The 16,650-nt window shown below is 43.0% G+C and overlaps 1 protein-coding gene across 2 annotated transcripts in view; it reads left to right on the top strand.

Annotated features, from left to right (window-relative positions):
• The window catches only part of LOC144602254 (N-acetyl-beta-glucosaminyl-glycoprotein 4-beta-N-acetylgalactosaminyltransferase 1-like), a 569,664-nt gene that overhangs the window by 305,537 nt on the left and 247,477 nt on the right, over window positions 1-16,650 (top strand). For both annotated transcript variants that reach the window (XM_078415127.1, XM_078415128.1), the window contains exon 3: window positions 15,573-15,686. In XM_078415127.1, the coding sequence (XP_078271253.1) occupies window positions 15,573-15,686 (114 nt within the window). The remainder of the gene's footprint in view (window positions 1-15,572; window positions 15,687-16,650) is intronic.

Below are 16,650 nucleotides of genomic sequence, written 5' to 3' on the forward strand. Positions count from 1 at the left end.
GAGAGTGAGCAGCAAGTCAAGTCAAATTTATTTGTCACATACACATACACGATGTGCAGTGAAATGAAAGTGGCAATGCCTGCGGGTTGTGCACAAAAAGAATGACAGTTACAGCATATAAATAAAGTTAATAAGTTACTATTAGTGTCGACAAAAATTTAGTCTCTGGGGTTATAAAAGTTGACAGTCCTGATGGCCTGTGGGAAGAAGCTCCGTCTCATCCTCTCCGTTTTCACAGCGTGACAGCGGAGGCGTTTGCCTGATCGTAGCATCTGGAACAGTCCGTTACTGGGGTGGCAGGGGTCCCTCATGATCTTGCTTGTTCTGGATCTGCACCTCCGGATGTATAGGTCCTGCAGGGGGACGAGTGTAGTTCCCATGGTGCGTTCTGCCGAACGCACTACTCTCTGCAGAGCCATCCTGTCCTGGGCAGAGCTGTTCCCAAACCAGACTGTAATGTTGCCGGACAGGATGCTCTCTACAGCCCCAGAGTAGAAGCAATGAAGGATCCTCAGCGACACTCTGAATTTCCTCAGTTGTCTAAGGTGGTAAAGGCGCTGCTTAGCCTTACCCACCAGTGCGGCAATGTGCGTTGCCCACGTCAGATCCTCTGCGATGCGGACTCCCAAGTATTTAAAACTGCTCACCCTATCCACAATAGACCCATTTATCTCCAGTGGCGTGTACGTCCTTGGATGTTTAGCCCTTCTGAAGTCCACAATAAGCTCCTTTGTTTTAGTGACATTCAAGAGGAGGCTATTGTCCTGACACCAGAGTGCCAGATCAGCCACCTCCTCCCGGTAGGCCTTCTCATCGTTGTTGGAGATCCGGCCCACCACCACAGTGTCATCAGCAAACTTGATGATGGAGTTTGAGCTGAACCTGGCCCCACAGTCGTGTGGTGGTGTGAGTACCGGGCCCACCTGGGGCCGGGGGCTTTGCAGCTCCTTGGCCTGAATTCTCGCTTATTTAACCCCCCCCCCCCCAAATGCTGTGTTTCTTCCCCCTTGGCCTTGGGTTAAACATTACCCTCCCATCACTCGGTTATAAGCGCACAATTGGCAATAATGGACACCATCCTCCCCCCTCCGTGGTCCGTTATCGCGGGGGTTTACTGTATCTGAAATTCATCAAGCTGTTAGAGGAGCTCAGCGGGTTGAGCAGCATCTGTGGATGGAAAGGAATTGTCCAAGTTTCAGGTCAAGAACTTGCATCAGGGCTGAGAATGAGAGGGAAGTTAGTTGGTATAAAGAGAAGAGGGAGAGGGGCTAGACAGGGACTGGTAGGGAATGGGTACACCATGTTGGGGTAAGGAGATGATGAGCAGGGAGTGCTCTATCTGCCCACCATCTCTCACCCCACCTCCGTTCATCTATCACATACTGGCCCCTCTCTCACCCCTCACCCTCCCCTCTTTATATCTGCCACGGGCAATCTTTGTGTCAGTCTGAAGAAGGGTCTCGACCCGAAACGTCACCCATTCCTTCTCTCCCGAGATGCTGCCTGACCTGCTGAGTTACTCCAGCATTTTGTGAATAAATCGATTTGTACCAGCATCTGCAGTTATTTTCTTATACTCCATTCTCCATCTTGATGCAAGGTCTTAACCTGAGTGCAAAAAAAAAGGTTTAAAAAAAACATTATCTCCTGGAATGTAATACCCAGATTGAACTCCTCTCAGTTGTTGTATTGATATTTGTTTGAAATCTCTTCAATATAAGTGAATGGGCAACATTTGTTTGCAATTTAAACTCTTTGTCAGTGTGACAAGGTTATCACATGGATGAGAATAAGGCCAAAGCTAACACCACCAGTTTGCTGTGTGTAGGAAGGAACTGCAGATGCCGGTTTACACCAAAGATAGACACAAAATGCTGGAGTAACTCAGTGGGACAGGCAGCATCTCTGGATAGAAAGAAGGGGTGACGTTTTGGGTCGAGACCCTTCTTCAGACTCAGAGGAAGTCTGAAGAAGGGTCTCAACCCAAAACGTCACCCATTCCTCCTAGGGATGAGCAGGACTGAGCTGCCGGGACAAGCCCGACATCGCCAGGGTCACGCACATGTGCTCCGATGACAAGAGACAGTGCCCCCATGCGGTCCCAGACTTTCTTGTCACTGTACATAAAACATATCACATGAGTTCATCCCACTGCGAGTGTTGTGTTGGTGTGGTCACTGCCGAACCTGGCATCATCCCTGACGCTCCAATATCCTCATCTGTACTCACAATCCCACCTAGTTTATTTAACATCATCATTTGACTTGGAAACACGGAATATGGCTCCCTCATCCAAATCATTCATAAAGAAATGTATAAGATTATTAAGGGGTTGGACACATTAGAGGCAGGAAACATGTTCCCAATGTTGGGGGAGTCCAGAACCAGGGGCCACAGTTTAAGAATAAGAGGTAGGCCATTTAGAACAGAGATGAGGAAAAACTTTTTCAGTCAGAGAGTTGTGAATCTGTGGAATTCTCTGCCTCAGAAGGCAGTGGAGGCCAATTCTCTGAATACATTCAAGAGAGAGCTAGATAGAGCTCTTAAGGATAGCGGAGTCAGGGGGTATGGGGAGAAAGCAGTAAAGGGGTACAGATTGAGAATGATCAGCCATGATCACATTGAATGGCGGTGCTGGCTCGAAGGGCCGAATGGCCTACTCCTGCACCTATTGTCTATTGTCTATTGTCTATAGAATGCAAATAGCTGGGGCCGAAACACTGGTCCCTGCGTTACCGCACTAATCACAAGCAGCAAATGCAAAACAATTAGCCAAAAGAAGAAAACAATGACTGTAATTGTCCTTCATCTTTGAATCCAGTCACTGCTGGAGTTATGTAAAGTAATCTTTATCTTCATTTGACTCAATGTTCAGTGGACATCCAGTCATCAAGCAATATGCAGACTATATTTTGCTTTGATGATTCTTTGCCAAATTTGAACATCTTCCCATCAGAGGGAGGGAGAATGCACGCTGCTGTCTTGCAATTTTCTCATCATCATCATCTTTGCAATGTGTGTGACATTGCAGATGTTTAACACTTTTTATGCACCCTCTCCAAGCTGTCGTGTGTACAGTCAATTCCCTTATCTCCATTGGTATAATCCTTACAAGACACATTTGGAATTTCTACCCAGCCAACCACTTGCTGTAACCTACAGACTTCCACAGTTTTTATATTATCACTGTCCGTCCTTTTGCTTTCCAAACTACCTCTCCTTAGCCTTTCATAACTCAATAAAAATACTTTCTCCGTGGTTTGACTGTAAAATCGGTTTCATTTTCTCTTGTGCTGTCTTGTCCACAGCAGGGCTATTATCCAATTGAGAGTGAGGGAGGGTGATCTTTGAGCACTTGCTTCCTTAATCATTGGGTTTCTTTTGCTTTCATTCCATCTCCTTGAAAAAGCACTTTGCTTTTGCTCTCTCTTCCTTTGCAAGAGTCATGAGTGTTTAATTGTCAGATGTACCGAACATGGGACAATTAAACGTTAACTTGCAGCAGCAAAGCTGGTTTGTAAACATAGGGTGGTGCTACCCTGGAGATGTGTGAAGGCTCTTTCAAAAGAGGCAGATGGATTTCTGGATATTGACGGAGTTGAGGAAGTAAATCACTGCTTCGCCTGGAAAGGTTGATTGGATGCCTGAGGTGTGAGAAGACAGGGATGAAAGGGCAGGCACTGCATCTCCTGAGAATGCACAAGCATTAGAAGGGATTGGGAGTGTGGACCAAGATGTAATGAAGGGAATAGCCCCTTCAAAATGGTGCGAGGAAAAGAGAATGTGTGTCAGGTGGTGAAATCTTGAGATGCTCAATGTTGGGGGAGTCCAGAACCAGGGGCCACAGTCTTAGAATATAGGGGAGGCCTTTTAAAACTGAGGTGAGAAGGAACTTTTTCACCCAGAGAGTTGTGAATTTGTGGAATTCTCTGCCACAGAGGGCAGTGGAGGCCGTCACTGGAAGAATTTAAGAGAGAGTTAGATAGAGCTCTGGGGGCTAGTGGGATTAGGGGATATGGGGAGAGGTTGGGCACAGGTTACTGATTGTGGATGATCAGCCATGATCACAATGAATGGCAGTGCTGACTCGAAGGGCCGAATGGCCTCCACCTGCACCTATTTTCTATGTTTCTATGCCGAATTCTATGACTAGATTGGTTGTAAGAAATTCTGGCAAGCTTGAAGCCATAAATTATAGAAACAGGCCCTTTGGCTCATCGAGTCCGCACCGACCAGCGATCACCCCGTACACTGGCACTATCATAGAAACATAGAAAAATAGGTGCAGGAGTAGGCCATTCGGCCCTTCGAGCCTGCATCGCCATTCAATATGATGATGGCTGATCATCCAGCTCAGTAACATGTACCTGCCTTCTCTCCATACCCCCTGATCCCTTTAGCCACAAGGGCCACATCTAACTCCCTCTTAAATATAGCCAATGAACTGGCCTCAACTATCTTCTGTGGCAGAGAATTCCACATACTCACCACTCTCTGTGTGAAGAAATGTTTTCTCGTCTCAGTCCTAAAAGACTTCCCCCTTATTCTTAAGCTGTGACCCCTGGTTCTGGACTTCCCCAACATCGGGAACAATCTTCCCGCATCTAGCCTCTCCAACTCCTTAAGAATTTTATATGTTTCAATAAGATCCCCCCTCAGTCTTCTAAATTCCAGCGAGTATAAGCCTAGTCTATCCAGTATAAGCCTAGTCTATCCAGTCTATCCTATATCCTATATACTAGGGACTATTTACAATTTTACTGAAGAAAATTAACCTACAACCTGTATGCCTTTGGAGTGTGAGAGGAGCACCGAGAGAAAATCAACGTGGTCACGGGGGGAACGTACAAATCCATACAGACAGCACCCGTCATCAGGATCGAAACTAGGTGTCTGGCGCTCTAAGGCAGCAGCTCCACCACTGCGCCACCGTGCCGCCCCTGAATTCCATCTGCTATTTGGTGGAATCGCAGAATGTGATGTAGGTGCAATAGCTGTTCATTCCCAAAAGGTTCACAATTTCAGTCACAGATTTTCTGTTGCAAAATCTGCTGATGATCAGTCGGCTCAACTCTGAGCCCAGAGTCAGTGAACACTGGGTAACACAGTGTTAGATGAAATAATTGGGACATGACTTGAGATTAGATAAAAAAATAATACTCAGTTAGAGTTCAGTCTAGCAATGGTGTGAGTGAGGTTGTTGATGGATTTCACAGCGTGGATTAATGGATAAGACTCCTTCCTTGTACCAGGCTAATAATCAATGCCTGGAAATCATAGCAGTCTTACAGACTGACCAGAGCCTTACATTCCAAGTCATTTTCACCCATTGTCCACACTGACACCATTGAAATTGCCCACATCGTGAAGTGAATGGATATTGGATCGAGGCAAAACAGCTTCTTGTGCCTCTCGTAAATGATTAGAAAGTGTTAGGACATCTACTACGCCAACGGAAGTGCGAATCTCTTCGGCACCCCTAGCACTCTTTCCGAGAGCCAGCAATGAATTTGGGATTCTGAAATGCAATTGATTATCTCATTTTAAGGTGAGATGTATTTTGTTTTTTTTATTATGCCATGTGACACTGCTGTAAAACTTTTGCTCTGGTCAGTCAAGTTTTTTTGTCGTGGGATGGTCTTGAGTAATCTTCCACTCCCTGCGAGCAACAAGGGATGTTTTCATATCCTAACATAGTTGGTGAGAGCCATCTTGTTAAGTAGTGATTGTGGTAAACGACATAAGGAATAGTGGCAGCTGTGATATTATCAACTCAATTAATTCCATTTGATTATTGGGAGGGCAGATTCATCAGTTAACTATAGTTTAATGGCATCTATATACTAAAACTCGTTTGTTTGTTTGTTTGTTCCTGAACTACAGCCAAAACGGTACACGATAGCGCAACAATTTTAGGCCCAGCTAACTCACCGTCGTCCCTTTGGTGCTAATGGAAGAAGTTTCATTGAAATCGGTGTTATATTTTTAAAGCATGCACATTTAAAAGTTTAAATCTATCTCCTAGGGAGGTAGGGGGGAGGGAGGAGGGGGGGAGGAGGGAAGATAGGGGGGTTTGAGGGGGGTGGAGTGGGGGAAGGGGGAGATGGGGGGAGGGGGAGGTGGGAGGGGGTGGAAGGGGGAGGGGACGAGAGGGTGCTGCACCAATGCAGGAGAGGTTTGGGCCCAACGGGTCCACCTGGTCTAGTTTGCTACAAAATTTAAAGAGTAAATACTTGCATGATTCACAAAGGGCACCTATTTTGGTGCAATGAATGATAGAAAGGGTGCAAACTAATTATTACGGTTTTCTCTGTCGTTATCTTACTCTCTATCTCTTGATCTCTTTATTTCTTGCTCTATTATCTATCTATCTCTCTATCTCTCGCTGTCACTTTATTTCTCTCTCTCTCTTGTAGATTGATTCTTGATTAACAAGAAACTATTTTAAAAAATCACTGTGGGATTCATGGCAGGAAAGTATTGTTGAGGTTGAAGTTAGATTTCCCATGACCTTATTAAATGATGGAGCTGCTTCAAGTGACAGAGAGCCTATACTGGCTCTTAACATGAACATTCATGGTCATGGACATTCTACCGCTGCACCATAGAGAGCATCCTAACACATGGCATCCCTGTGTGGTACCTCAGCTGCACGGAGGCAGAGAAGAAAGCTCTTCAGCGGGTAGTCCATAGAGCTCAGAGGACCATCGGAACGCAGCTACCAGCCTTGGAGGGCATCTACAACACACGATGCCTCAGAAAAGCCACCAGCATCCACAAAGACTCTTCACACCCCTGCAACAGTCTGTTCGAACTCCTTCCATCGGGCAGACGATACAAGGCCTTCTACGCCCGCACCTCCAGACTCAGGAACAGCTTCATCCCCAGGGCCATAGCTGCTATGAACCGGTCCTGCTGAGCCGGATGGTCACAACGCACAGTGATCCGGCACAGATCTACTTGCACTTTATTCTGTCTTAAAACTGTTACAATTTGTTTCGTTGGGTTGTTTAAATTAATATTGACTAGCTAATTAAATTATTGCATCGTATGGGAGGCGCATTCCCAATCTCGTTGTACCCCTGTACAATGACAATAAAGATATATTGTATTGTATTGTATTGTATGTTAACATTCTCTGTGATGGAGTCAGTCAGCAGTCCGAAGACTTGATTCACAGGAGAGAGTGTTGACTTGATGGAGAATGAAGAGGAAAAGAATGACAGTAGGAATTGGGAGTTGAGGAAGAGTGTTTCGTTTGAGCGGAGGATATAAAGCTGGGACATTGAATTTTACAGAGTTCAACGGTGCAAGTACACACTGGGGAGTAATAGTTTGGGAGAGAAGGCACCTAGAGGAGCAGACCAGGTTTCTCTGAAAAGTCACTGAATTGAATGAGCACAGTGTTTCACAGAAGCATTTGGAGGTGGGAAAGATAGGTGAGTAAGGAGGTGGATTTGGGTTTATGGCAATCAGAGGAAGGCTTCTTGAGATCGGCATTTTCTATTTTACTCACTTTATGGAATTATTGCGGATAACTGCGCGGCATGACTTTTTATTTTGGTTCTTGTTAAAATTGCCAGATTTTAGGGATTTTCTTTTGGAATCTGATCGGTCGTGATTTCTGGCTGGTAGAAGGCAAAGTGCGTTCCCCACTCACAATCCCAGCTTAAGTAGCGACGAAGAAAAGTAGGAGTGACATGTGAATTCCGCAGACCTTAAAGATATCACCAGCTTTCCGCATGGCTGAGCGTTGCCGTGAAGATGGACAGTAATAGAGCAGGTTATTAGATTCGGGGTTTCATTGGGACATGAAGGAGAGGCTAAAAATTCTCCAAAAGCCTGCAATGACATAAAAACGAATCCTAAATTGCATTTGTTGTCCAAAAGCTGGCATAAACTACAGGTGTCTGGTTCTTTAATGTGGTGATGTGTTTTACTAATTGCCATCAACAGTCCTCAAACAGTGCCTTGGAGCCCCCCTGCTTTTACCTACTGCCTGAGGCTTAAGGGGTTGGAGAGGCCAGATGCGGGAAGATTGTTCCCGATGTTGGGGAAGTCCAGAACTAGGTCACAGCTTAAGGATAAGGGGGAAGTCTTTTAGGACCGAGATGAGAAAACATTTCTTCACACAGAGAGTGGTGAGTCTGTGGAATTCTCTGCCACAGAAGGTAGTTGAGGCCAGTTCAGAGAGTGGTGAGTCTGTGGAATTCTCTGCCACAGAAGGTAGTTGAGGCCAGTTCATTGGCTATATTTAAGAGGGAGTTAGATGTAGCCCTTGTGGCTAAAGGGATCAGGGGGTATGGAAAGAAGGCAGGTACGGGATACTGAGTTGGATGATCAGCCATGATCATATTGAATGGCCGAATGGCCTACTCCTGCACCTATTTTCTATGTTTCTATGTTTCCGCTTCGTTGATCCCTAAACAAGGTCCATATTCAGCGGGGAAACTACAAGTAGCACAAGGGGGGTATTTCGGTATTGTAAAAGGTGTTGTATTTTGCTGACAATCCAGGGGATGCTTTGTACATCTGAGATTATGCCTTTCAGAGTCTGCTGGGCGATCCTAATATGCAAGTCCTCTCTCGTACCTTTGATCTGTTTTACCTCAGCTAATGTAACATTACTGCTAAAGCATAGGACAGTGGGAAATCCTTTGAGTTTAGAAGCTGTCAAATTTTCAGGCAATTTGATGCGGATTTTGTAGTCAGCAGCAGTGAATAATTTTATTAAAATCGCAAAAAAATCCAACTTTAAAAGCAAAATGTAAAGATCAGAACTAGAAACACTAAGAAGGCTAAAGCTGATTGCTAACATCCCCGTGGAATTTTTTCATTGTATATTCATAGATTCATAGAGTTTTCCAGCATAGAATCAAGACCTTCTATCCAACTTGTCCATGAGGACCAAGACGCCTATCTATGCTAATCCCATTTGACTGCAATTGGCCTATATCCCTCTAAATGTAAAACTGCAGAGCAAAAATAACTATCGTCAGATACATAATTGCTATATCCACTACCGGTGAATTTTCACATGATCATATGTCTAGCAATTATCTTTGACATATCTGAGGCTCAATTTTTCAGAGTGTTGTATCACCTTACCTGCAAGACAATTTACAATTAATATTGTTTCTCCTTGAAGTGAGATACCTCCCAACTCTCTCAGGAATTGCAGCTTCCAGACATGCCAATTACACCAGATATCTGCTGGGCCCTTGGCTCCCCCCATGGTTATCGATGCTGCCCTACCTAATGCCGACTGAAACATATAAATCATTCTTTAACTTTCAAATCATCTTCAAGGTCCCTCTTTATACTGACTCAATTAGTGAATTCTAAAACAATACATCTAATAAAAAAATAAATGGAAACATTTGGACGTGGACCATTTGGAATATGAAACATGCTATCCAATTAATCCACTACAAGCCAAGAGTATGTTATTGTCTGTAATTAGGCAAGAGTACACACAAAATGCTGGAGTAAATCAGCGGGACAGGCAGCATCTCTGGAGAGAAAGAATGGGTGATGTTTCGGGTCAAGACCCTTCTTCACACTGAGAGTCAGGGGAAAGGGAAATGAGAGATACAGATGTGAGATATAGAGGGAAACAAGAGATATAGACAGTTCCTTCCTACCCATTTCGGCACATCACTGTCTATATCCCTCATTTCCCTTTCCCCTGACTCTCATTCTGAAGAAGGGGCTCGACCTGAAACATCACCCATTCCTTCTCTCCAGAGATGGTGCCTGTCCCACTGAGTTACTTCAGCATTTTGTGTCTATCTTCGGTTTAAACCAGCATCTGCAGTTCCTTCCAACACATTAGTCAAGAGTATTTTGTAGTCATATGTCCCGAAGCGGAACAATGAAACTCTTACTTGTAGCAGCAGCAGCGCAATAGGTTAATAGCACTCAATGGATAATATAATCAACAAACTAAAACAAAAGTTCAATAAATTATTTTTTAAAAACAATATTGTGTAAAAACAAAACAAAGCCCAAAGTTCTTCATGCATCCCAGGTAGTTCGTAGTTCTGAGTTTAGTTGAAGTTAGTAGTAGTTAGTAGCCTGATGAAAGCTGGTAGTTGAGATGCACTTACAGGGAGGTCAGATTAGTAAAATAAAAAGAATGGAAGGATATTCCCAAAGAATTGCTAAAGAAACGGAACATGGAATGCAAGGGTACTCCAGCAAGAAATGGCAGACAGATTGTAAAACCTTCACCGATATGTAAAAAAGAAAATCAAAACAGAATATTGTTTTTTTCTGCTTTTTTGGATATCTTTCATTCATTTGTTCTACATCTCTCTCCATCACCATCTTTTTCTCACGTTTTCCTTTCCCCTGACTCTCAGTCTGAAGAAGGGTCTCGACTCAAAACGTCACCTATTCATTTTCTCCACAGATGCTGTCTGACCCGCTGAGTTACTCCAACGTATTGTGTCTATCTTCGATTTAAACCAGCATCTGTAGTCCCTTCCTACACAGTAGATATTGTATCTTCCATGAGTGTCACACAAGAATATTGAACACATAATATTCATGTTAATATGATTGTGTAAATTAAGATTAGATAACAAATAGAAACCAGTGAGTTGGAATAAATGGGTCACTTGTGCAATGGGTGGCTGTGAATGATGGTGCCGCAGAGGTTGGCATTGAGAGCCCATCTAGTCAAGAGTCAAGAGTGTTTTATTGGTATCTATATACTGAAACTCTCGTTTGTTTGTTTGTTTGTTCCTGAACTACAGCCAAAACGGTACACGATAGCGTGACAATTTTAGGCCCACCTTACTCACCGTCGTCCCTTTGGTGCTAATGGAAGAAGTTTCATTGAAAACGAAGTTATGTTTTTTAAGTTATTCACATTTTAAAGTTTAAATCTATCTCCTAGGGAGGGAGGGAGGGAGGGAAGGAGGGAGGGATGGGGTGGAAGTGGGGGAGGAGGGAGATAAGGTGGGTTGAGGGGGATGGATTGGGGGGAGGGGAAGGGGAGGGCGGAAGGGGAGGTGGAGGGGGAGGGGAGGAGGGAGTGGGAGGGGAGGGATTGTGGAGGGAGGGGGGGAGGGGAGATGGGAGGGGGAGGGAGAGGGGAGATGGGAGGGGAAGGGGGAGGAGAGGGTGCTGCACCAATGCAGGAGAGGTTTGGGCCCAACGGGTCCACTTGGTCTAGTATGTCCCGAAAAGAACAATAACATTCTTAATTACAGCAGCACAGCAGAATGTAATCATATTACACTGTGAAACCTGCAATAAACAACAACAAAAGTTCAGTATATTCAAAAAAACACAAACAGACAAATCAATAGACAATAGTAGTGCAAAGCCAAAAATAATACCCACGAGTCTACATAGTTCATAGCTTATTTGGAGGTTGTAGTTTTTAATAGCCTAATGGTTGTAGGGGAGATGCAGGTCCTGAACCTGGACTTTACAGTTTTCAGGCTCCTGTACCTTCTTCCTGATGGCAGGAGTGAAATGAGAGCATGAACAGGGCGGTGTGGATCTCTGATGATGCTGGCTGCCTTTTTGTAGAGTCGCAGTCTTTATCAATTTGGATGAGGGGGACAAAGTGAAATATATCCGAGTTTGCTGATGATGGAAAGCTAGGTGGCTATGGGCGTGGTAGAGAGGCTTTGTTTGGCAAGTGGAGATAAGTTCAATGAAAGAGCAAGGGGATGGCAGATGGGAACAAATGTAAAGTCATTTAAATGTGAGTGAATTGGGTGTTTGTATATTTATCAATGAAAGTTAATGTGTACTTACACCAAGCAATTAGGAACACAAGCAGAGGTCTGGCTTTTATCGCAAGAGAGTTAGTGGCAAAAGGAGGGATGCCTTGCTCCCATTACATTGAGGGCCTGTTGAGACCACATCTGAAATATTGCACTATTGGTGTAGGGAGAGTGCAGCAAAGATTCAACAAGTTAATTCCTAGGATGTATGAGGGGAGATTAAGAAGACAGTGCCTATGTTCTCCAGCATTGAGAAGTCTGAGAGCTGATTACATATCAGGTATTTTTTTGTAAAATACAAAATTCCTATGGTCTGGACAACTCTTATTGTCTCGAACCAATGGCCACAGCCTCAAAGTTATTGGTCATTCATTCAGAACCAGAGATGAGAAGAAATGTCTTCAGCCAGTGTCTCGTGAGTTTTTGGAATTCTCTATCCAAAATTATTGATATTAGATTTTAGATATTAAAAGAAAAAAAAATTATGAGATTAGTGCAGGAAAATGGCGCCGAAAGTAAAAGATCAGGCATGATCCTCGTGCGTGGAGGATCAAGCATTTGTCCTGAACGCCAGTACCCACTTGTGTTTTCAAGTCAAGTTGAGTTTATTGTCAAATGCACAAGTACGGTGAGGTATAGGTACAATGGAAATCACTGGCAAATGGACTAAGAAGACACACAAAAGGATGACCTACACATAAATTCTACAGGACAGTGAAAAGAAAAAGACAAATAATTGATGCAATACACAAATAGAATGGAAGTTTACATTTGTGGAATGAGATGATATGTGGGAGGCTACTCCTGGAACTATTATAACTAGAGTAGACATACTGGATGGCTTGTCTCTGTGCTGTGACTTTTATGTAATTTTTGTTTTCAATGTGTGAAAATCTGATAATGTTACCAATATTTTGAAGGTCATATTCTGGGTCATTATTTACTTTTTCTTCTGTGAAAAGGGCAAATTTGTAGATAGAGCTTGCGGAAGGATTTAGGAAAGGATAAACTCCAAAGCAGCTGGAGAAATGCTAGAACAGCAGAGCAGAATAGTTATTGAAATAAAAATAAGCAACGAGCATGTGGAAGGATAAGGGCTCATTGTGCATTAGGTGGCATTTTGTAATTAAGTTAATATCAGGAAAAATCTGAAAGAAAAACTACAGGCAGTTAATGTGAAATGTGAAGCATTTGTGACAAAGTAGATGAATTTAGAGAAGGTAACAATAAATAGTTTGATTTATTATTATTGTCACGAGTTTTACATGCTATCCAGGCAGAACATAATATACCTGAGTGCAGTTATAGAACATAGAAAAGTACAGCACAGGAACAGGCCATTCGGCCCAGAGTCCATGACAAACATGATGCCAGGTCAAACCAATCTCATCTATCTGCACATGGTCCATATCCCTCCATTTACCAGCATATCCATGTAATATTTAAAAACCTCACCAATGCCACTATTTCATCTGCGTTTACCACAGGCATTAAGAGGTACAGAAGTGTGAAAACACATACCTCCAGATTCCGGGGCAGTTTCTTCCTAGCTGTTATCAGGCATCTGAACCATCCTGTCACCAACTAGCGTGGTCCTGACCTACCGTCTACTTCATTGGAGACCCTCAGACCATCTTTAATCGGACTTTACTGCACTTTACCTTGCCTAAACATAATTTCCTATTATCCTGTATCTGTACTCTGTGGACTGCTGGAATGTAATCTTGTATAGTCTTTTCACAGACTGGATAGCACATGACAAAGAAAAAAGATTTTCACCGCATCTCAGCGTACGTGAACATAATAAACTTAACTAAAAAATGATAGTGGAAGCAAACTCCCACAAGAATAATTTCTATAGAATTTCTGATGGTATCTCAGTGAATGTAAAAACATGAAGTTACTGTTGTACATAATGGCAATTTTGTGGAAGGGACAATATATCTGGCCATGCCATCGTGAAAGTAACCTTAAGGGGTTGTTGCCTGGACTGAATTTAGAGCTAACCCTAAGTGTAACCATGGAAGAGGTGAGAAACTCACATCCAAACATAAAACATTAATAGTTCAAATAAAACTTGATGACTCGTTAACTAGTCCTCGTTAACTCGTTAACAAGTTTATTATATTATGAACATTTGCTTCAATAATTTGTTGAAGTACTAACTTTGTTTCCCCGTTATCTATTATCAGACCATTATGAGCACTTTTACATTCACCTACACTGTCTGAACAAAGCAACCCACTGAAAGAGGATCTATCCTTTTGGCAGCTCCCTATTTTGCAAAGCTGTTGGGCGAGTTAATAATAGGAAACCAAACCCTTTCAGAAAAAAAAGTCCTTTCAAATACTTCTTGTGCTTTTCCGCTGCATTACAATTGCCACGCCAATTAAAGAATGGTGCTTGTCTGAGCCTTCCAGCCCTCAAGAAAGAGCAGTAAGTGTCTGATAACAAATTTGAAAATAGAATATTATGTTGATTCTAACATTTGGAAAAAACAGAATGCAAAGAGTTTGTTTTTTAAATGCCCAAATGTTAAAGATGCATTCAAGAGAGCTTGTGACATCCCTTCAAGCAACCTTAATTGAACTTGAAACTCATTTTCATATTGCTTCTTGTTAAAATCAGCAGCAGTCATCTTCCCCACACGTCGACTTTTGTACTCGGGTCTATCTCTCGGCAACTCCATTACCTCTGTGTTTCCTCACAACTTTTGCAACATCCTGACAAGGATGAATTACAATTTTCTTTCGTTATGAAGTGGAAGTTCCATTTTAGTTCCTTGCACAAACTCTCAATTGAGAATGATTCCATGGCCTGTTTCTGGCTGATGCCCCAGTTTGACTTCAAATGGAATTTCTAACTTCACGTTCTCTCCTTCAGTTTGCCTGGCATACCATTATTTTATCACCAGAGAGAGGTACAGTGTCCATGCTGACCATCAACCACCTATTTACATTGATCTGACACTAACCCCATATTTTCTTCTCCCCACACTCTCAGCAACTCTCCCTAATTCTATCATACTACACATTAGGGGTAATTTACAGCAGCCAATTCATCTATTAACTCGCATATCTTTGTGATGTGGGAGGAAACAGGAAGACCTGGAGAAAACCCACATGGCCACAGGCAGAACATGCAAACTCCACACAAGCTCTACTAGCTGTGTCACTATGACACCATTTATAAAACACCTCTGCAAACCTGCTTAGCTTAGTTTTTTTTAGTTTAGAGATACAGCGTGGAAACAGGCCCTTCGGCCCACCGAGTCCGCACCGACCAGCGATCCCTGCACATTAACACTATCCTACACATATTAGGGACAATTTACATTTATACCAAGCCAATTAATCTACAAACTTCTATGTTTTTGGAATGTGAGAGGAAACTGAAGATCTCCAAGCGGTCACGGGGAGAACGTTTAATTTTACTGTCAGGTCTCTGGCGCTGTAAGCGCTGTAAGGCAGCAACTCTACCGCTACGCCACCGTGCCACTTCTTTTTCCTTCTCCAAGATCTCTTTAAAATTAATATTCTCGATTAAACATCTGGTCACCTTCAAATATCCCCTTGTCGTTGTTTTTATCCTGCAAACCGGTGAAGTGTTTTTGAATGTGTACTGCATGATGGGTATGCTGTATTTTTGTCCTTCCATAAACAAAAGGTTTTGCAAATACGTTAAGGGGATTGCTGCCCCTCAAAAAATGATGCACTGATAAATCGTTATAATTAATTCCAGGTCATTCCAACGTGCATGTGAAAGTATATGCCACAACTGTTGCTTATCTGCCGGGTTGTAATGGGTGACCTTTTGTTTCATCTATAGCTGGACACACCGAGCAAAAATGGTAGATCTTCCCAAGTTGAGCTTCACGGTTATCCAAGAGGATCGAGGCAGGCTTTGAACTTGACGCAAGTGTGTTTGCCATGGAAACCAGAGGTGAGGATCAGAGATGGAATGCAATGTCCCCCATCCCCCTCCCCCCCTTCCCTCTGTAATCTTTGCACATCTCCATTCCTGGACTTTCCACTCATCACTTTAATTTCATGATTAATGTATCTTGTTGTGTTTTATGACTGTTGGCAGACCAATTCCCCTCCTGGGATAAATAAAGTCCTTTTGTATCGTGCCGTGTGAATACTGTGCATAAAAGTAGACCCGAATCCTTTGTGGTTGCACTTTAAACTTAATTCCAATATGACTCCCCCGCACCACCCTAGCCGCTGAGTGACCCTTAACTCCCTTTCTGACATTCACAGAAGTGCTTAGAAAAGGTTAAGCATTTACCACGAGCTTATAATAATGGATGCTGCTGCATAACTCTATATAAAGACAAGGAAGTGCATGAGTCAATGTCACTAATGCAGCTTGTTTGGGAACTAGTGCATGAAGTGTAATAAAACTGAGTCAATAACTTGCAGTTTGAGACAAATCTTTTCCCAGCATGTACATATTTTATCTAATTGCAGACAGATTCAAGCTTTATATATCGTCCTCATAGATTACCTTTAGAATCAAATTGCATGTTGTTTTGAATTATTCTTTCTTCATTTTCCCTATCATGCTTTGCATACTATTTATTCCTTTCAATCTCAGTCATGTTAGTATTGGCAGCAGGTGCAGTTGTTTTCTGTAGGTGCTGGACAATTAGATCAGTTTAGTTTAGTTTAGTTTAGAGATACAGCATGGAACCAGACCTTTCGGGCCATCGAGTCCACGCTAACCAGTGATGCCCATACACTAGCGACTTGCCCACGATGACCAACATAACCCGTCTACACTAGTTCCAACTGCCTGCATTTGGCCCGTATCCCTCTAAACCTATCCTATCCATGTACCTAGCCAAATGTTTCATAAAATTAAAGGATAGTACCTGCCTCAATTACCGCCTCCATTAGCTTGT

The sequence above is a fragment of the Rhinoraja longicauda genome, chromosome 18, assembly GCF_053455715.1.
Source record: "Rhinoraja longicauda isolate Sanriku21f chromosome 18, sRhiLon1.1, whole genome shotgun sequence".
NCBI lineage: Eukaryota > Metazoa > Chordata > Chondrichthyes > Rajiformes > Arhynchobatidae > Rhinoraja > Rhinoraja longicauda.